Genomic DNA, 22,130 nt, shown 5'->3' with positions numbered 1-22,130 from the left:
ATATTGAAACAAAGAATTTACTAGATTTGCTAATCGTTTGGACACTAGGGGATAAAATGGAAGACAGTGAGAGAGGAGAAGGATCAGGGACATCTTTAAGGTCTTTGGCTTGAACAATTAGGTAAATCATGGAGCCATTTCCTAAGATAAGGAATATAGTGGGAGGAAAAGTTTAGGAGGATGGATGATGAGCTCAGTTTGGGACATGTATTTTGAAGTATTTATGGGACACTCAATTTGGGATTCCAAAAAGCAGTTAGATACATGGGTCTGAAACTTGGAAAGGAATTCAGAGTAGAATGTATAAATTGGGAGCCACCAGCATAACTGGTACGCTGTAGCCATCAAAATCACAGAGACTGTCTAGGGAAATGTCTAGGGTGAGAAGAGAGCCCAATTCAGACACCTGAGCAATGTCAGCACTCTCTTTAGGAGCTGCGTGGAGGCAAGGACCCCTACCTAGGACTGTGTGAAAGAGAGGCCCCAAATGATCAAGTGCCATTCGCTGCTGCTTTATCATGTCTGCTTCTGTTCCTACAAGCCATTCCTGTCCTGAAATTGTTCTGTTACGTTTCCCAAACGAGACTCTCTTCCACCTTTTCCTCTAGGTGCACATATTTATAACAAACTCCTCTCATTTCCACTCAGCATAGACATTCCACCAGTTAGTTTTACTCAGATCCTAGCCATGTGTTCTTCCTCCTGCCACTCTTGCTGGTTGCCTAGCCCAGCATTTCAGACACAACTCATGACACAGATAAAGACAAAACTACCATTAAGGCCTTGAACTGAGCCCCTTTCCAAGCTAAACGGAAGAGACTTTTAAACTGTCTACTGACCCTTAAATTATTAAAAGTTTTAAAATAAATATATGCCCGAGCCTGGCATATACATTAACAGCATTTGAAATATCTTCTTTAAATCCATAAACATAATTAATATACTAACATCTAAGTTTCTGGTTTAAACAATAATCTATCTGGTTTTTAAAAGGATTAGTTTAAACATTCCCACTGGATGTTACTTGTATGTAATATGGTATTACTTACGTTGTTCTTCTAAAGTCTTTCTGAAGTGTTGGGTATTCTGGCATCTTTCTAATATCTTCCCAGTCTTTATCTTAGGCAAAATAAAATATTGAATGTTGTTATAGGAAATAATGTCACTTATCAAAAATCTAGTTATTTTAGCTTAAAAATATACATAAAAATACTTAAAATATCCTTTTCAAAAAGAATGTTTTTGAAATATGACTCAAGTATTATTTTGAAAAAAAAAAAAAATTACCTGCAGGAAATCCCATGACACTAAATATTCGGTCTAGTTGATCATGATGAAAAGGATTGCTTGTTTTTATATCTTCCTGACGACAGTGAAAAATAGGTTCTGAAGTCAACAGTTCAGCAAATATGCAACCTATTGCCCATATATCTATGAAGGAAGAAAAACAACTTTTTGTACATATTTATTATATTTCTTTGGTTATAATTTCTTGGTATAATCACAACCTACATATAAAAATATTTTTCAAGGTAGGCAGATGGATGAAATAGGTAAAAGAGCTTAAGAGGTACAAACTTCCAAGGATGTTACAGGGATAAAATGTACACAAAGGGAATAAAGTCAATGGTATTGTAATAACTTTACAATGGTGACAGATGGTAACTGGACTTAGTGATGATTATTTTGCAACATATAAAAATTATATATGTAATATATCTTAATATAAAACTGCATATTAAGTATAGCTTTTAAAAAGAAAAGAATCCCCCAAATAAATTTTAAAACTTTTCAGTGAATACAGTAAGTATATTAAGAAAACATATATGATATGAAATAGCTATATCATTGGGCTTCCCTGGTGGCTCAGACAGTAAAGAATCTGCCTGCAATGTGGGAGACCTGGGTGTGATCCCTGGGTTGGAAAGATCTCCTGGAGGAGGGCATGGCAACCCATTCCAGTATTCTTGCCTGCAGAATCCCCATGGATAGAGGAGCTTGAAGAGCTACAGTCCATGGGGTCGCAAGAGTTGGACACGACTGAGCGACTGAACACAGCACAGCTATACCATCACACAACAGACTGAAAGTCAAATAAAAAACATTTACTTGTAAATTTCCTGATCAAGATAAACTTGGGGAACTCAATTTAGCAAGCAATAAGTTTTCTTTACCTTTAGGCAAAAGCCTTTCTAACCACTATTAATAATTTAATTGCTGAAGCATTCAACTGATAATCTAATACAAGGCATAACACTCAAGATGTGATAGAATAAAATAATATGATCAGGTATGGTGATATGTTTCTTTAAAGCAATCAAATACATAACGACTAGAATTTTTGAGTTGTCGGTCTAGATGGTACAGATTACACAAAATAATTTGGAAAAACTCAACTTTTGTCTGAAAGATACCACCTACAGTTTTTTCAAGAAGTGGTAAGATCTGCTGCTGCTGCTAAGTCGCTTCAGTCGTGTCCGACTCTGTACGACCTCACAGATGGCAGCCCACCAGGCTCCTCCATCCCTGGGATTCTCCAGGCAAGAATACTGGAGTGGGTTGCCACTTCCTTCTCCAATACGTGCATGCGTGCTAAGTCACTTCAGTCATGTCCGATTCTGTGTGACCCCATAGACGGCAGCCCACCAGGCTCCTCTGTCCACAGGATTCTCTAGGCAAGAATACTGGAGTGGGCTGCCATTTCTAGAAGCTGATAAATACAAGTATATACAAGTACTACATAACACCAGTAAAGAGAAGTAATCTGAACATACTCACTTAGATGCTGCCCCAACTCCACCATGCCAAGATACACTGAGGCATCTTTCAGAGTTTTATTAACTACCTCAAATAACCAGGTAAAGATGATGCTACTTGGATTTTACACATTGAAAAACTAGTTTTAATCTAGATTCTAAGACTGTAATATTTATAATGCTTTGCCAAATGTACATGTGAATTAATTTTTGTGAGATGTATATTCATACTTTCCCACTTAATGCCACTTAGTATTTTTAAAGTTAGTAACACAGAGACTATGGGATAGCATAGAAAAGTACAGTGTTTAGAAGTCTTCTAAACATAGCAATCCCATTCCACTATTCTACATTCTACTATTACATATATAGTAATGTCTCATGTATCTGACTCCATTCAGGGATGGTCTCCTTCCACACAAGTTAGCCTTCCGGATAATGGGAATATATCCTTTCAATAACCATTTTTATTACGTTATTACCTGCCATCTTAAGAGGCTATAAAATATAACTTAATCATCCTCATTATGAAGATCCATCACTAAAGAGGAGAATAATAATACTGTTCAGTGTCTACTTTGTCATTTTTTTCTCTGCCATGTCATGTTGGCTGTCCCCTTGGCCCTGATATGGCAGCCTCTGACTGTCCCAAGTCTTCCTGAAGCTGCCTCTACTATGCAGTCAATGGAGACAACTACTGTATGTTGCTGGCCACACAGTTTCTGGTTTGCCTTCTAATCAAGGACAGGGGCCTGTATCTAGATTTCCTGAAGAACCGCTAAGAGGAGGAACCTCAATGTAGCGGGCAGTATTAAATTCTAGGGTGTCTTGCCTCATATTAGCATCTAATTTTAAATGATCACCTGGCTCCAGCACCATCTATACCCATTTCTCAGCTCTTTCCTTTATCAATGACTTGTACTTTTCTCTCTCTTCCTCTCCCCTCTCCTCCCTGCCTCCCCCTGCCCCACTCCCCGTGTGTGTGTGTGTCTCACACATACCACAACCACCACCACTCACCTCCTGGGCTAAATCTCATTTCATAAATTTTCACTGATGCCAAAAAACTCTCTTTTATATGCTCTGAATAGAAATAATACTCATTTCTGATATGAACCAGGTACACAGAATTCTAAGAATGAGTAACTGTATATTTATGTCTGCTATGAATACATAAGCTAACTAATGTGGGGATTATTATTTTTCTATCTTTTTTCCTCACTTCTATCCAGAATAAATAATTGGGATGACTAAAATTAGAAATCAGTGATTAGGTTTTTATCTTTAATTGCTAAGTCTCATTTTTACTGAGCTAGTAAGTCACAAGCTGGTTAAAATTCAATTTCAGTTCTCCTTACCCTGAGGAAATTAGAAATATAGTTGGTTTCCAGTTCATACCCAATTACCTTTATTTCCAAAACTCACATCTATTTTTTATTACAACAGTAGAGCAGTTAATCAGAAAATATTCATAGAACTATACTTCTCAAAGTGTGGGGACCACACACAGCAGAATCACCAGAGGGACATGTTAGACACAGGCTGTGGGTTTGCTAGCAATCTCTGAAAGTGAGACATTCTTTGGTGGGGCGTCGTTTTGTTTAACAAGGTTTCTGGCTGAGTCTTCCTTTTCTTCCTGGAGTCTCCCTTCTGACACAGACTGCACAGTGCTAGGTAAGAACCCAGCGCACGGGAGGTTCTGCTGTTATCACATCCTGTACTCCCACCCTGTGCCTGGCATTATCTCACCACCAGCCCTGTTCTAAAGCACCAACTGTTGCTCCCAGCTAGCACTCCCCTTTTCTCTGTCTTAACTTTTGGCCCCTTCCTAGCCTCTGGTACCTTCTGAGATTGTCTAGATTTTATTGTTCTCAAGAGAGAGAACTAATACCAGAAGAAGCAACCATAATGGTAAATGTCTCAAAAATAAAGCCCCTCAGTGCACCCACTGGAATGGAAACAGAGTCAGGCTTATTTTAAGAACTGCTCTCTCCCAGTGGTCCCCAACCTTTTTGGCACCAGGGACCAGTTTTGTGGAAGACGATTTTTCCATGGACCAGAGATGGGATAATCCAAGCGCATTACATTTATTATGCACTTTCTTTTTTAAATATAAATTTATTTTAATTGGAGGCTAATTACAATATTGTATTGGTTTTGCCATACATTGACATGAATCCACCATGGGTATACACATGTTCCCCATCCTGAACCCCCCTCCCTCCTCCCTCCCCATCCCATCCCTCTGGGTCATCCCAGTGCACCAGCTCCGAGCAGCCTGTATCATGCATCGAACCTGGACTGGCGATTTGTTTCACATATGATAATATACATGTTTCAATGCCATTCTCCCAAATCATCCCACCCTCACCCTCTCCCACAGAGTCCAAAAGACTGTTCTATACATCTGTGTCTCTTTTACTGTCTCGCATACAGGGTTATCGTTACCATCTTTCTAAATTCCATATATATGTGTTATTATACTGTATTGGTGTTTTTCTTTCTGGCTTACTTTATTTCTAATCTAATGCCACCGCTGATCTGACAGGAGGTATCAGTCCACGGCCCAGAGGTTGGGGACCCCTGCTCTATCCCTTCCATTTACTTTTCGTATCAAAAAAAGTTCTCCCACCTTCACAGACAGCTGCCACTGCCCTTGGCTTGTAACAGTGACAGCCTCTGGTCAGGGGTCTTATTACTACAGGCTCAGCTGCCAGGGGATGGGTCTGAGGTCAGTCTCACATGCCTCTACTATCAAACACATATGGTTTTCCTTATGGTGCTGTGGCCACTCATAGCCTTTTTCACTAATTTAACAAAATCCTTCAGTAGTACTTATGAAGAATTAACAATATTCCACACTGTGCTAGTGTCTCAATCCCTAGACAAAGGAAGTATAAATGCGTCCTGGGTATCTAAGTTTTGTAGAAATCAGACCTCCTGATGAATGAGGACATTACCATATTTTAATTTTTGTTTCCGTTTCTATCCATGAAGAGGTTAATTATGAGTCTGATCTCTTCAAATGTGAGAACTTCCTTGATAACTCTTTGATAGCTCTTTTCAGATTTTTCATAAGCTTAACAGAGAAAGGATTGTGCTTGTCTATTTTTAATAATTTTATAATTTAAGTGTCTTTATCAAATAGAACTTGACCAAAGGAGCTAAATGCAGTCAAAATTAGTCTAATACAAGTAAAGAGAATTCAAGAAATGGAAACTTTAAAGAAACACATTGAGCAAAATGTAGGTACCTTACAGAACTAGGCCTTCACATTAATGGCCCCACTTCCTCCCTCCCTGTCTTCTCTTTTCACCTCTTTTAAAGCAGTACCTAGGTTTGAGGGCAGCTCTCTCTTCCCGACTCCCTCAGTTGGCAGCTGGGCCCTGTGAGGACACTACAGGGCCAGGCAGCGAAATCTCTGACGCCTCTGTTCTGAAGCAGACTTTAAATCCTACAGATTGTGTTTTTAACAGGTTTTCTTGTTCAGCGTTTACGCTTGGTGAGATGGCAAGATGCTGAGCACAGCTAGTCTACCCAGGTTCTATTTCCTACCTTAATGGAGAAACTGCCATTCTGATAACTATAATGGCAAGAGAAAAGGATTAGTCATATTGTTTCTTGCTTAGGAAAGGACTGACTGATTAACTTTTTCCCAAATAGCAGGGGCTCCCTCCAGTAACTACACTACTTCAGTTTTTCTGTTTTTCTTTTTGTGAAGAAAATTCTAAACCTCTCTCCAGTTCTTCTGATCAATAGTAGGTAGGTACAAAACAAAATCTGCATTTTATCATTTCTAGGCAACATAACAAGATCAGACACTTGTATTCTCTGAAAGCAAATGCTTTCTTTTAGGCCCAAGAGGGAGGAGATACATGTATACTGATGGCTGATTCACACTGTTGCACAGCAGAAACCAATACAACATTGTAAAGCAATTACCCTCCAATTAAAAATAAATAATTAAAAAAAGAAAATGCTTTCTTTAAAAAAAAAAAAGAATCATATTCTCCTAAACAGCTGAAAATCCAGAGCTACAAGAATATAAAATCTGGGCATATAGATGACAACAGGACTTTTACAAAGCCATACAAAGTGGCTTTTACAAAGCAGCTTTATTATGCCATTTAGTATTTATCATAAATGCAGTATCATACAATAATGATATAATACTTACCAATTACAAGTAAACCATTTCACACTAACTTACCAATGGCCTTTGTATAATGCCTTGCACCAAGCAAAAGTTCTGGAGCCCGATACCAGAAAGTCACAACTACAGGATCCAAGTCTGCTAGTGGCTTTAGAGGAGAATTGAATAATCTGGCAAAGCCCATGTCAGCTAAAAAATAAAATCAATTAATAAGAACTCAGTGTGGCACGCTATTATAACCATGATGACAATAGCCACTAACCTTACAAAGCAATCCTTTCCAACCCGTGGTCTGTACCAGCACCAGGTCTCCCCTTCTGAGGGAGATACTGTTATTGTGCCTATTTGACTGATGAAGAGACTGAGGGTTTAGAGATACTCTGCCTTGTCCAAAGTCACAGAATTAGTAAGTAGAGAGTCAGAATAAAAATCCAGGTCTGGTTCCAGATTCCTGGCTTTCAGAGACAGAATAATATTTATGTATGTTTTTAAAATAAAGTCTAAAAGTTTTCATGATTATGACTTCTGTATGCCTATATATCTAAAATCTTGAGTCTATCTTAGTTCAGCCTGTGCTGGAGTTGGGTTTTATGGACTCAGGAGAGCTGTTTTAAGTATCTTCCCAACACAGTGTTCAGTAATGTCATGTTTGTGGCTTGAAATTGGCTATGGTGGGAGTATTTACATCACAAAAAACAGTGCATGCTATAAACTGGGGTGACTTTTTTTCCCCCAGAGAGCCAGCTGTTGTATAGTTACCAGAACATCACATACATGTGTTCAAGAACATATATAGAATACGTAAAAGAATTTGTTACAACTCAGCATTTAACAAAGCTCTATATCAAAGCTAACTAATTTAAATATTAGAGGTCTACGAAAGTAGTAAAAAGATTATTACTATTGATATAATAAGGTACTGGTTACTATCTAATTTTCTTAAGATTTCCTAAAGAATATATATCTATAAAGCATTTCAGAGCTTACAAATGATTTTCATATACATCATTTATCGCTTCATTTAATCCTTATAAGAATGCTGGTTTAATAAGTATTCTCCCCCTACCCCCACTTCTGTGATGAAGAATCTAAGGCCCAAAGCAGTTCCATGACTTGCCCAAAGTCACAGGGATAGGAAGTAAAAATGCCACTACTCAAGCAAAAACCATGTTATAATTTAGCAGCTATGTTCTTAACCATGGATCTGATATACAACGAATTATACATACGATAATTGCACGTCACAAAGGTAAAAAAAATCACAAATATAAGCCTCTATAATTTGAAGTAGGTGATACATACAGTATATTCTGATTGTATAATGGTCCCTCATGTATCATACAGTGCACAAGTAGTACATTAAAGTTGCAACTATAGAGTATCATTTAATCTAGAACCAATAGGCTATGATATGCATTAAACTTTTAATTTACAGTGATTTTATTTCTTTAGAGTTTGACTAATTTACAGAACTTTCTGAGAATGCTTTGGAGAACATAGGTCTTAAAAAATAAAGCTATCCAAGGATGCCTGTGCTGATGCCTACACTTTTTAAACCAAAATTCCCTATAGCAAACAAAAATAGTCAAAACCAGTCTACCAATATTACACCTACCTCAAAGCACTGCTTTATATATTGAACAGATGTTGACTGTTGTTGATGGCAAAGTAATATGATGGAATACTCTTCCCTCCATTGAAAAGCTCCTATTTTTAAGTAAAGGCTAAAGCCAATATTTCTCCCCTTATACTCTACCTTCTTAGCTTTATGTAAGCCACATCAATTCACTGAAAAATGAAATCAAGCCCAGAGAAACAATACTCTTTAAAATAATTCCCATCTATTGTATGAACTTCAAAGGAGTTTCAAACCATTTTTCAAATGATTAGTAATTTAGACTAAATGTAACTAGCCTAAATGTTACTAACACCTATTTTCCTAAAGTTGGATATGAGTTAAATTATTCAGTTCAACAGAGGTAGTAAAATTGTGGTGTGGGTGCTGATTAGTATCGACAGAAAAGCAGCAGAAGGCAACGTCTACATTCAAGGAGCTTACATAAAGGTGAGATGACTTTTCATTCATAGAGTAGATAAAAAGGGTAAGTACTGTAAGACTAAAAGGAAAGTTGCTACTGGTTTCTGTTAGACTCAAAGAGTCTTATTGCAGCAAGAGATTGTGTCTCCATGGTTTTATCTGGAACAATGTCTGATAAACATTTGCAGAAGTGGACTATATGGAAAGTGGAACGCGAGCTGGCTTCTGAAGGAGGAACCACTGTGAATAGTAAAGAAGGCAACGAGCATTTTAGGAAAGGCCCGCGGGTCCCGGTGCTGGGAGCGGAAGCCTCTGGTACAGGGAGGGCACGATGTGTTTTCAGTCAACTATGCTTTTTCTTTCAATCAAAAGAGAGCTATATTAAAGTGCTAAGCATAGATGTCAAAGCATTACTGTTTGAAAAAATAAGGTGCTAGTAAAACAAAATAGAAAATCAATTTAATCAACTAGGTTAACTGTAACTGTCCACCAGACCTTTAATACTAATTGTTGTTTACTTTTAACCCTGACTTTCTCTCTAATCTTGGGTAGAATTATAATCCTAAATTCTTAACAATAAGGCAACTAACTGGCCTGGCTAGAATGCAGAATTCATGTTGAGTAGCAGAGCTACTTGGGAGACTAAGGAGAAGACTGGGATAAATATGATGACAGCATTGGAAAGTATAAGATGAGGATGATGAATTTGGTTTGGAATTAATGGAATATAGGTTGCCACCAAGACATCCAAATAGAGAGTTAGAGTGAGAGAACAGAATTTGAGATCCAGATCTTAAAATCATTTTCATAAAACCCAAAATTTTAAGGCCATAACTTATCAATTACCTAAAGAAGTAACTGTAGAGGAAGGCCATGTCTCGAGCCAGTGCCTAGGGTGTCTTGAAACAGAAGGTTAGTAGGAATAAGAGATAAGAATGAATAAAATGCAGAAGTCACAGCAAAAGTAATAGAAAAACAGAATTATGTGATGTCACAGAGACCAAAATAAAGACACTCACACCACCAGACTAGCTAGAAGAACAAATGACAAGGCAGTAAAAAGGAAAACGGAGACTAAACACAGGCTACTGACGTGGTAAGATAAAGACCAGAGGTAGCCTTGTAGACAGCAGTTTCAACAGAGGAACAGAATTGATGTCAGGAAAAAAAAAATAATAACATAATAACAGATTAGCGTACGTGAAACTAATATGTAAATGATTTTAGAAGTAGAGGAACAAGGGGAAAAAATTGAACAAATGGTAAAGAAAACAAAATGGATATGAGAAAATTTATGTTAAAATTGGATTATGAGTGTTTAAAGGTGAAGAGGAGAAACTTGAGAAGGAAAGAACGGAAAAACTGTAATTAGAAGGACTAAAGTACAGCAGGAAGGTATTTAGAAGCTAAAAGGGCACGGGATAGGACTGAGGAGAAACAGACTGCTTCTGAGGCTGCTTCAAAGGCAGAGCTGTGCTGACAAAAGGTGGTCAGTCAGGTCATACCAGATAGCTTTGCTATCACTAGGCAGCAATGTTTTGTGAAAGAGACCCCAGACTTGGAATTCAAGTCCTTCCTTTGAAAGGCCGAGTAAGCTGCCCCCTCTGTAAATCCAGCTTTACTTATCTGCAGTACCTACCAGAGGGTGGCTGTGTAAAACAAATGAGATGGCATACCAAAGTGTCCATTTTAGTGTCCCCCACAGGAGGACCATCCTTTACTTCCCAAGTGACCAGCAAAAACTTGGTACTCGATAAAAGTGTGAGGGTGAAACAGAAACCAGTGAGGAAGGGTAGAAAGGGGATGAGAGGGAAAGAAAGCAGACACTTGGTTCTTAACATCAACAGAATTTTTTTATGATTCAATCTCAAACTCAGAGTAGAGGTTAAAGAAAGAAAAGTTGGTTTAGAACAGCTTCTTCAGGAATTGGGCTAGTGAATTAACGGAAGAAGCAGAAGACCAGGCAGCAGGGCGTGCTTGGTTGGGGCAGGACAGAATGAATTTCCAGCAGGCAAAGCTAGCACAATTCTGGATCATTTCTAGCACGATAAATTCTAATAGCAAAGAAAGCAGCTTGATAAAATTTACTCTAAAATCTTTCTTAAAAGCACTGAACACTGAATAAATGTAAGTTCTATTATAAAAAAATTTAGAATAAAGCATTTCTCAGCTTATTTTCTCCCCAAATATGTCACAGGTATAAATGATACCAGTTTCTTTTAGAACTTTCAAGGTTGCAGAGAAATTTTTAGTACAGAAACAAGACTTCTGCCAGTGCCTTAATCTAAGACTGGCAAGTGAGAGTCTATACACATATATATTCATTTGGAAAAGATATGTTGGTACCTGGCACAAGACATGCAGCAGGGAGAGGGGAGGGCAGGGAGGTGTCTGGGAGGATCTGTGTGTATAAATCAGGGTCAGGGTGGGAAGGATGGACTCCGGGAAACAACATTTGGTAAAGCTGAGACAAAAGTAAGATTCACGGGATTATGTTTAGAGTGACTGTAATAGTAGCATTACAGTAACAGTAGCAGAAACACATGCTTGGAGTATTGGATGGGAATGAATTTTTGCTTGCCTCAGCTTAGAATTATAGAACCTTATTTTGGGAATAAATCTGAGGGATTTTATAAACTACCTACATTTCCCAACATCTTGTCTATGAATATTATGAGGAATTAATTTTAAAATTCCTTAAATAAGAGTATTAAAAAGGGAAACCATCTTTGCAGTCACTTTAGTTTCTTAATAAGGTATTTTAGAAATAATTACCTACCTATTTTGACTCTCCCCCTCTCAGGACCTTCTCCCATTACTAGGATATTTGCTGGTTTCTAGAAATAAAAATAGAGCATTCAAATTACTATATTCTTTTGACATGCTCTAAAATGGAAAAAAGTTCTTATAATATGAAAATGTCACTTTTGGATTTTCATCAGAACTATAATTGAATAGCAAGTACCCTCTACATTAAGCATTTGACATACTTGAAGTTAGCACTAACTTTCCAAAAACATCCTTGCTGTAGAAACATCTTATTTTCAAAATTGTATCATACAAATAATCACAAAGGAATTAAAGCTATCATTTCTATTTACCCCTCAGAAGTAATGACTAGTAATAATTTTTAAACCTTTACAAATTATAAGCTGTTCTATTACTGCCCACAACAAAGGGCTTTTGTGGTTGAAAATTCTTATATAAATTCCCAGCCACAATAGATAATTACCTTCATTTAAATGAGTCAAGTGGAATATTTCTTGCTAAATAGTTCTAAACTACTGTAGGAAAACATGGTCAAAATTCAACAGACTCCATTAAAATTCATATACCTTATAGTTCATGCAAAAGTGAAATTCCAAGTATAATCTCAAGAAGAAAGAAAATAAAAGTCAAGGCTAATACAGAGCCATATAAAGAAAAGGGTAGGCTGAAAATGTATCCACCATCTTTTAAGACTTTTTTAAAAGTCATTCTTATTTGTAGACATTTGAGTAACATTTTAAAGGAGAAATTAACAGGATTTTGTGACTAGTTGAAGGCAGAGAGGCTTTTGGGCAAGTAAGCGTCCTCTGTAAATTCTCTGAAGAGAAAATTTATGATTCATTTATTCAATCAATGAATATATTTTTAGTATCTTCCAGGACAGTGAACCATACTAAGAACTAAAGGGAAAAATAAAAGCACATGAAACCAAATTCCTAACTTCCAGATGTTCACTATATAAATAGAAATATCAGAAGCTTTGTGTAATACTAGAAGCTAATGCTAATTATGAATTATAAAGAAGACTGAGGTCTTGGGTTAGAGGTTAAACTAGATTACTTTTCAGATCTCTTCCAATCTGCTGGCTCTTTTTAAAGTCTCAATGAAAACAATAAGCACTAAAAATAAAAATGAACAGGGAGGAAATGATTAGTTTCCATTGTTAAGGGAAATGTTTACTAAAGGTGGGGGGCAGGGGTGATGTCCATTATCCAGATCCTGAAAAATGAGCAGGAGCTAGCACAGTAGAGCACATGAAAGGTAATGACATAAGCTTGGGAGAAAGTAAGAAGTCTGACGAAAGAAAGCAGAGGACAAATGTCGTAGGCAGCAGAATGAACCTAGACCCTGCATTGTCTTAAACGCCAGGTGAAGTAATCTGATCTTTATATTACAGGCGGCGAGATTACAGGAAGTATGAGTGAAAGTCGCTTAGTCATGTCCGACTCTTTGTGACCCTATGGACTATACAGCCCATGAGATTCTCCAGGCCAGAGTCCTGGAGTGGGTAGCCTTTTCCTTCTCCAGGGGATCTTCCCAACCCAGGGACTGAACCAGGGTTTCCTGCATTGCAGACGGATTCTTTACCAGCTGAGCCACCAAGGAAGCACAGGAAAGGGGGGAGGTGTCAGAACTGGGTATGGGTCATAAGGGCTCCACCCAAGGACTGCTCAGCGGAAATGAAGACGGAGTTATGGAGCTGAGGATCATTTTAAAGGAGAAATTAACAGGACTTACTGACTAGTTGAAGGCAGAAGACAAAGGGTGATAAAGATTTCACCAAGGTTTTGAGGTAATGTGACTGGAAGAATGGTGTCTTTGTGATAGAAAATTTGAGAGGTACTGATTTGGGAGGGGGAACAAGAAAGAGAAGATGACACACGGAGTTGTGTCAGAGGCCTGGTCGCACTAGTCAGGACAGTGGAAATAGGAAGATTCAGATTTGAAGTTTATTGTCACTGGAGTGTGATAATTGAAGACATGAGACATGATTAGTTAGCAGAAAGAGAAAAACAGCATAAGACAAAAACCAAACCTTCAAAATAAGTCTGACAACTATTTATCAAAGCTCCATTATGTATAAAACACTATATTGCAGACTTTCGGGAAACAAAAATAAAACATGAAGCGTTATCTTCAAAGAGCTTAATAGCTAGTAGGGAAAGAGAGAGAACTTTTTTAGAGTACAGGGCAGATTACAGAAAGTACCAAAACAGCAAAAGAAATTGCTGGGATTAGATGATTCTTCTCAGTGAATATCAGGGTAGTCTTTAGGAAGGAAATGACTTTAGATGAATTTAAGAATGACTAAGATTTTGATAAGCATAAACAAAAGAATGACTTTCAGGCTCAGAGAACCCAAAAGTTAAAAGCACAGTCACAAAGAAAACCCACAGACATAGCATGCTGAAGAGCCTATAAGTGGTATGATGTGACTAGAGCATAGAAAGCTCAGTGAAGAAATAACTGTCACATTAGAGAAACTACAATTTATTCTATAGGCTAAGCCGAGACAAGACACTGAGATAATCAGATCAATATTTAGGAAAAAAAAAAATTCTGGTAGTATTATGAAGGATGAACTGGAAAAGACAGATGGACCACGAAGTAAAGACAGAAGCCAGTCGGAAGTGGACTACAACTGGGGAAAAGTTAACTTGTGACAACAGTCATGGGGGAACATATAAGAGCATTTCAAGGTAAAAGCTCAAGATTTGGCATTGCTTTTTTTGCACCACTTTCTCTACCCTCCATAGTCATTCGTTCAACAAATACCGACTGAGCATCTAGCAGTAATTTAGATCCTAGAGATATCATACTACACAAAACCAGGCAAAATCCTTAACCTCATGAGCTTATATTCCAGTGGGGAAAAAAGGATAATAACAAATATACAGTACATCAGTATTGATCAGTACCGTGGAAAAATAATAAGGAGAATACAAGAGATTTCTGCATCTAGTTTTATGGCTGACTTCTGTCCATGGAATTCTCCAGCAAGAATACTAGAGTGGGTTGCCATTCCCTTCTCCAGAGGATCTTCCCAACCCAGGGATCAAACCTGGGTCTCCCACATTGCAGGCAGATTCTTTACCAACTGAGCTGCCAGGGAAGCCCACTCTTAATAATGCTCTTGTCTTAAAAGCTATTTTATATAACACTACTGTAGTTGATTCTTTTAGCAGTTTGTGTGCTATATCTTTTAATAGCCTTTTACTTTCAGCTTTTTTTGAAATCAACGTAAGTCCAGTACTATAAAACAATAGTTAAAGACATACGCATTAGAAAGGCAGAAACAAAACTACTGTTATTTTCAGGTCATATAATTATCTACATAGAAAGCCCAAAGTATTTACAGACAAATTATTAGCAATAGTAAAAAAGTTTAACAGGAGATATGGCTACTTGAACAGTATGAACAAGTCAACTGTACTTCTATATGTCATGGAAAAAAAGGTAGGAGATACAGTTTTTCAAAAGCAGCATTTCTATAGCAAAAACAAAACAAAAACCTGTAAGATGCCTAGGAATAAATATATCAAATGATTTATACGATTTTTATATAGAACACCTTGAAACCTTATCTTAAATGACATTAAGAAGTTCTAAATAAATTAAGAGCTCATGTTTATACATAAGAAGACTCAATATAGTAAAGACATCAATTCTCCCCATACTTATCTATATATTCAATACAATTCCCATCAAAATTCCATCAGAGTTTCCTTGCGGGACTTGAAAGCCTGATTTTAAAATGTATGTGGAAGAGCAAACAGCTAAGAATAGCCAAGAGATTCACAAGGTATTAGAAGGAGGGGATGAAGAGAAGAATCTGGCTCATGATTTATTTTAAAGCTATCGTAATTAAAACATTATGGGACTGGTACAGAGATAGATAAGACTGATCAATGGGACAGAATGGAGAACTGAGAGAATAAGAACCTCAGATCAGTGGCGAATGGAAGAATTAATCAATAAACAGTGCTGGCATAGCAAGTTATCCAAATGGGGAAAAAGTAAGTAAAACAAATCCTCACCTCATACCATATATACAGTAATTTCAGGAGGATTAAGGAATTAAATGTGAAAAACAAAACTTTAAAACTGAAGGAAATAAAAACCTGGAGTATATCTTTCTGACCCTAAAGTAGGGAAGAATATCTTAAACAAGATACAAAGAATAACCATAAAAGGAAGGACTGATAAACTTGGCAATTAAAGCAACTTCCAATCACCAAAGATCAGGAAAATAAAAAGACAAACAGGCAGAACTATTTGCAACATGGATCAGCCACAAAGGTTTAGTATCCAGAATAAAGAACTTCTACAAATCAAGATGAAAAACAACATAAGGGAAAAATGGACAACATGTCTGCACAGGAATTTTAAAAAAGAAGAAAACAGTTTAACCACTAAGCATATGAAAAGATGCCACACTGTATCAATAATGGGGGAAATGCAAATGAAAATCCTATTGAGACACCATTTTATTATACCTAGCAGACTGGTTAACAATTAAGAACAGTTGAGTAGGAAATAGGTCAGGGGAAATTCCAGTATACTGCTGGTGGGAGAATAAACTGGTACAACTTCTTTGGAAAACAATTTGGCATCATCTTGCAAAACTGAACAATTGCATACCCTTCAACTGAGTAATTCCCTTTTTAGATACACTAAAGAATATCCATAGTGCATTTTGTAATCCTCAAAAAAGAAAAAAAAAAAAATCTGGACACAACCCAAATTTCTAGCTAATAGGAAAATGGAGAAATTAAATGTGATAGAGTCACACAATGAATTTTAAAAATAGCAGTGAAAATCACTGAATTACAAATAAAGGTAAAAAATGTTCAGATCTTGGAAGCACTATGTTGAAGGGAAAAAAGCACATTTCAGAAGACTATATATAGCAGGATGCCATTTTCATAAAACTTAAAACCAAGCAAAGCTAAAAAATAGCTTAAAAATGTACTGTCTAGGCATATATACAAATGTGATAAACCTATTACTTTTGAAGGGGTGTATGATAGGTTCAAAATTCAGGATGTTTTGTTACTTCTTGGGAGGAAGCAGGACAGGATAAGGGGGAAAAGATAAAACAGAAACAAGCTATTGGTAATGTTCCAGTTACTGGGTTAAGTGATAGGCTCTCGACTGTTTCACCATGTAATAAGGTACATACAAATCTGTCGAATATTCTTTTTGTGTTTATCATACACTAAGATAATACAGACAAAAAGTAAAGGAATAGGGATGAGGTACTGATGACAGTGGGTTAGAAGGGTGTTATTTTTAACATTACTTAAGCATTCTTTCGGAGAAGGCAATGGCACCCCACTCCAGTACTCTTGCCTGGAAAATCCCATGGATGGAGGAGCCTGGTGGGCTGCAGTCCATGGGGTCGCTGAGGGTCGGACACGACTGAGCGACTTCACTTTCACTTTTCACTTTCATGCATTGGAGAAGGAAATGGCAACCCACTCCAGTGTTCTGGGGTGGAGAACACCAGGGATGGGGAGAATCCCAGGGATGGGAGAGCCTGGTGGGCTGCTGTCTATGGGGTCACGCAGAGTCAGACATGACTGAAGTGACTTAGCAAGCATTCTTTTAAATTACTTAGATAATACTTCCATGAGAAGGTCATATTTGGGATAAGACCTGACAGAAGTGCAGTAATAAGGGAAGAGCAGTTCAATGCCTGAAGACGGGTGAACTGCAGACACACCAGGGAGGACAGTGGGTACTGGGCAGAATAGAGTGATACGGCACTGATGATTCTAAACAGAAGGAAGCCCAAGGGAGGGCTGGCCTGCTCTTTCCAATGGTTCTGCTTTGGCACAAGTCACTTCGGTACCAGAACTGGATAGGTTCTTGACCACGTCTGGCCTGTGGTCTGAAAGTTATGAGGGCTGCAGTAAGATTACCAGTAGGCCAAGGTCATGGTTGTTTGGAGCAGTCAGGAAAAACACTGGTGAGCTGGCAGGCTGGCTAACTGGAGAAAAAGCAAAAGGGTCAATGTGGTTGGAGTCCATGTGAGAAGAGCAGCAGAGAAGGGGTAAGGCAAAGGTTAGAGGGAGCTGCCCATCACAATGTGGGGACGTGGAAAGACTAGGTTTTACATAACTAGAATAAGCATCATTTTGTTATCTTTCTGTCTTATCCATAATTTTTACAAATTGCATGATTTATTATGTGTGTGTGTAAAGAGCAATATTGCATAGGAACCTGGAATGTTAGGTCCATGAATCAAGGCAAATTGGAACTGGTCAAACAGGAGATGGCAAGAGTGATGTCGACATTTTAGGAATCAGCGAACTAAAAACTGGAATGGATGAATTTAACTCAGATGCCCATTGTATCTACTACTGTGGGCAAGAATCCCTTAGAAGAAATGAAGTAGCCATCATAGTCAACAAGAGTCCAAAGCAAAGTACTTGGCTGCAGTCTCGAAAACGACAGAATGATCTCTGTTCATTTCCAAGGCAAACCATTCAATATCACAGTAATCCAAGTCTATGCCCCAACCAGTAACGCAGAAGAAGCTGAAGTTGAACAGTTCTATTAAGACCTACAAGACCTTCTAGAACACCAAAAAAAGATGTCCTAGGGGACTGGAATGCAAAAGTAGGAAGTCAAGAAACATCTGGAGTAACAGGCAAATTTGGCCTTGGAATACAGAATGAAGCAGGGCAAAGGCTAATAAGAGTTTTGCCAAGAGAACGGGTCATAGCAAACACTCTCTTCCAACAACATAAGAGAAGACTCCTCACATGGACATCACCAGATGGTCAATACCGAAATCAGACTGATTACATTCTTTGCAGCCAAAGATGGAGAAGCTCTATAGTCAGCAAAAACAAGATTTGGAGCTGACTGTGGCTCAGATCATGAACTCCTTATTGCTAAATTCAGACTTAAATAGTCAAAACTGTGGTTTTTCCATTAGTCATGTATAGATGTGAGAGTCAGACTATAAAGAAAGCTGAGTGCCAAAGAATTGATGCTTTTGAACTATGGTGTTGGAGGACTCTTAAAGAGTCATTTGGACTGCAAGGAGATACAACCAGTCCATCCTAAAGGAAATCAGTCCTAAATATTCATTTGAAGGACTGATGCTGAAACTAACTCCAATACTTTGGCCATATGATGTGAAGAGTTGAATCATTTGAAAAGACCCTAATGCTGGGAAGGATTGAAGGTGGGAGGAGAGGGACAACAGAGGATGAGATGGTGGATGGCATCACCGACTCAATGGACATGAGTCTGAGTAAACTCCAGGAGTTGGCGATGGACAGAGAGGCCTGGCATGCTGCAGTCTATGGGGCTGTAAAGAGTCAGACATGACTGAACAACTGAACTGAACTGAAGAAAGTAGGGAAAACCACTAGACCAAGTATGACCTAAATAAAATCCCTTAAAATTATACAGTGGAAGTAAGAAATAGATTCCAGGGATTAGATCTGATAGACAGAGTGCCTGAAGAACTATGGATGGAGGTTCGTGACATTGTACAGGAGACAGGGATCAAGACCATCCCCAAGAAAAAGAAATGCAAAAAAGCAAAATGGCTGTCTGAGGAGGCCTTACAAATAGCTGTGAAAAGAAGAGAAGCAAAAAGCAAAGGAGAAAAGGAAAGATGTACCCATCTGAAATGCAGAGTTCCAAAGAATAGCAAGGAGAGATAAGAAAGCATTCCTCAGAGATCAGTACAAAGAAATAGAGGAAAACAACAGAGAGCTCTTCAAGAAAATTAGAGATACTAAGGGAACATTTCATGCAGAGATGGGCACAATAAAGGACAGAAATGGTATGGATCTAACAGAAGCAGAAGATATTAAGAAGAGGTAGCAAGAATACACAGAAGAACTATACAAAAAAGATCTTCATGACCCAGATAATCTCGATGGTGTGATCACTAACCTAGAGCCAGACATCCCAGAACGCAAAGTCAAGTGGGCCTTAGAAGCATCACTACGAACAAAGCTAGTGGAGGTGATGGAATTCCAGTGGAGCTATTCCAAATCCTGAAAGATGATGCTGTGAAAGTGCTGCACTCAACATGCCAGCAAATTTGGAAAACTCATGGCCACAGGACTGGTCAGTTTTCATTCCAATCCCAAAGAAAGGCAATGCCAAAAAAAAGGCTCAAACCACCACACAATCTCACTCATCTCAAACACTAATAGAGTAATGCTCAAAATTCTCCAAGCCAGGCTTCAACAGTATGTGAGCCGTGAGCTTCCAGATGTTCAAGCTGGTTTTAGAAAAGGCAGAGGAACCAGAGATCAAATTGCCAACATCCACTGGATCATAGAAAAAGCAAGAGAGTTCCAGAAAAACATCTGCTTTATTATGCCAAAGCCTTTGACTGTGTGATCACAATAAACTGTGGATAATTCTGAAAGAGACGGGTATACCAGACCCCCTGACCTGCCTCCTGAGAAACCTGTATGCAGGTCAGGAAGCAACAGTTCGAACTGGACATGGAACAACAGACGGGTTCCAAAAAGGAAAAGGAGTATATCAAGGCTGTATATTGTCACCCTGCTTATTTAACTTCTATGCAGAGTACATCATGAGAAACGCTGGGCTGGAAGAAGTACAAGCTGGAATCAAGATTGCTGGGAGAAATATCAATAACCTCAGATATGCAGATGACACCACCCTATGGCAGAAAGTGAAGAGGAACTAAAAAGCCTCTTGATGAAAGTCAAAGCGGAGAGTGAAAAAGTTGGCTTAAAGCTCAACACTCAGAAAACGAAGATCATGGCATCTGGTCCCATCATTTCATGGGAAATAGAGAAACAGTGGAAACAGTGTCACACTTTATTTTTCTGGACACCAAAATCACTGCAGATGGTGACTGCAGCCATGAAATTAGAAGACACTTACTCCTTGGAAGGAAAGTTATGACCAACCTAGATAGCATATTTAAAAGCAGAGACATTACTTTGCTAACAAAAGTCCGTCTAGTCAAGACTATGGTTTTTCCAGTGGTCATGTATGGATGTGAGAGTTGGACTGTGAAGAAAGCTGAGTGCCGAAGAATTGATGCTTTTGAACTGTGCTGCTGGAGAAGACTTTTGAGAATCTCTTAGACTGCAAGGAAATCCAACCAGTCCATCCTAAAGGAAATCAACCCTGAACATTCATTGGAAGGACTGATGCTGAAGCTGAAACTCCAATACTTTGGCCACTCGATGCGACGAACTGACTCATTTGAAAAGACCCTGATTCTGGGAAAGATCGAAGGCAGGAGGAGAAGGGGACGACAGAGGATGTGATAGTTGGCTGGCATCACCGACTCAATGGACATGAGTATGAGTAAACTCTGGGAGTTGGTGATGGACAGGGAAGCCTGGCGTGCTGCAGTCCATGGGGTTGCAAAGAGTCAGACGCAACTGAGCGCCTGAACTGAACTGATATATGTGTGTCCTGTTCAATCTCTGATGGCAGGGTTTGGAGAGATTGTTATTTTCTACTATATTATATATTTCCATAATGTTTGACTTTTTATGTTTTGGTATTGTTTGTAATTAGAGAAGCAGTATTTTTAATAAGAAAAAAAAATAATGCTGAGAGGAATAAAGGGTAGAAGAACAAGAGCCAATAAAAGAACTAGTGAAGGAGCATCCAAGGTAAGAAAACAAAGGTAGCATAGGCTTCTAGAAGCTAAGAGCTTAAAAAGGAAAAGATGGTCTTCAGGAACAGCAGAATGCAAGCTGAGAAGAGGCAACTTAGAGACAATCAGAAGGTCATTGGTGACTTAGAAAAAATAATTTCTGTGCATTTACAGAAGGTAGCTGCAGTAAATGAGACCCAAATAAGCGGGAAACAGGCAAAGGCAAATTTAGGTTTGGTGGGTTTTTTTTGCCATGCTCTGTGGCATGCAGGACCTTAGTTCCCTAACCAGGGATTGAATCTGGGCCCTCCGTAGTGAAAGTGTGGAATGCCCAGTAAAGGGAGATTTAGAGTACATTTTTCAAGGCCTTAGTGAGAATGGCAATCTCTGGGATATAACAGTTTTTAAAATTGTAAAAGTATCAAGTATTTATGTACCATTTGTTACATTATTTGCAGTTCCTAAAATTTGAGCTTAAATCCTTTAAAAAAAAAAAAATAAAGAGGAAAGATAAAAATACAAAGTATGTGACAAAGGAACAAAAATTGTTTCACATAAGAAATGAAAATGGCGATCCAGTGGTTAAGACTAGGCACTGCAGGGGACATGGGTTCAATTCCTCATGAGAGAACTAAGACCCCACACCACATGCCGTGCAGTGCAGTCAAAAAAAAAAAAAAGACGAAATGAAAGTAGATTATGAGCTGCTGAATGGGAGAAAACCAGGAAGCCAGTCTCGATCACTGTTAGCTAACTCTGGTTAGAAGTTCTGTAGTTGTGCTATACGGAAAC

At 38.3% G+C, this 22,130-nt stretch overlaps 1 protein-coding gene across 6 annotated transcripts in view; it reads right to left on the bottom strand.

Moving 5' to 3' along the window:
• Positions 1 to 22,130, bottom strand: part of CDK19 (cyclin-dependent kinase 19) — a 272,481-nt gene that overhangs the window by 13,433 nt on the left and 236,918 nt on the right. For all 6 annotated transcript variants that reach the window (XM_010856610.1, XM_010856605.1, XM_010856609.1 and 3 more), the window contains 4 exons: positions 11,727 to 11,784; positions 6,967 to 7,098; positions 1,288 to 1,431; positions 1,050 to 1,119 (listed from right to left, as the gene is read on the bottom strand). In XM_010856610.1, the coding sequence (XP_010854912.1) occupies positions 1,050 to 1,119; positions 1,288 to 1,431; positions 6,967 to 7,098; positions 11,727 to 11,784 (404 nt within the window). The remainder of the gene's footprint in view (positions 1 to 1,049; positions 1,120 to 1,287; positions 1,432 to 6,966; positions 7,099 to 11,726; positions 11,785 to 22,130) is intronic.

This window comes from Bison bison, unplaced genomic scaffold (assembly GCF_000754665.1).
Source record: "Bison bison bison isolate TAMUID 2011002044 unplaced genomic scaffold, Bison_UMD1.0 scf7180017864373, whole genome shotgun sequence".
In the NCBI taxonomy this organism is placed as follows: domain Eukaryota; kingdom Metazoa; phylum Chordata; class Mammalia; order Artiodactyla; family Bovidae; genus Bison; species Bison bison.
Note: the sequence above shows the minus strand (reverse complement) of the source record. Positions and strands in the feature narration are given on the sequence as shown.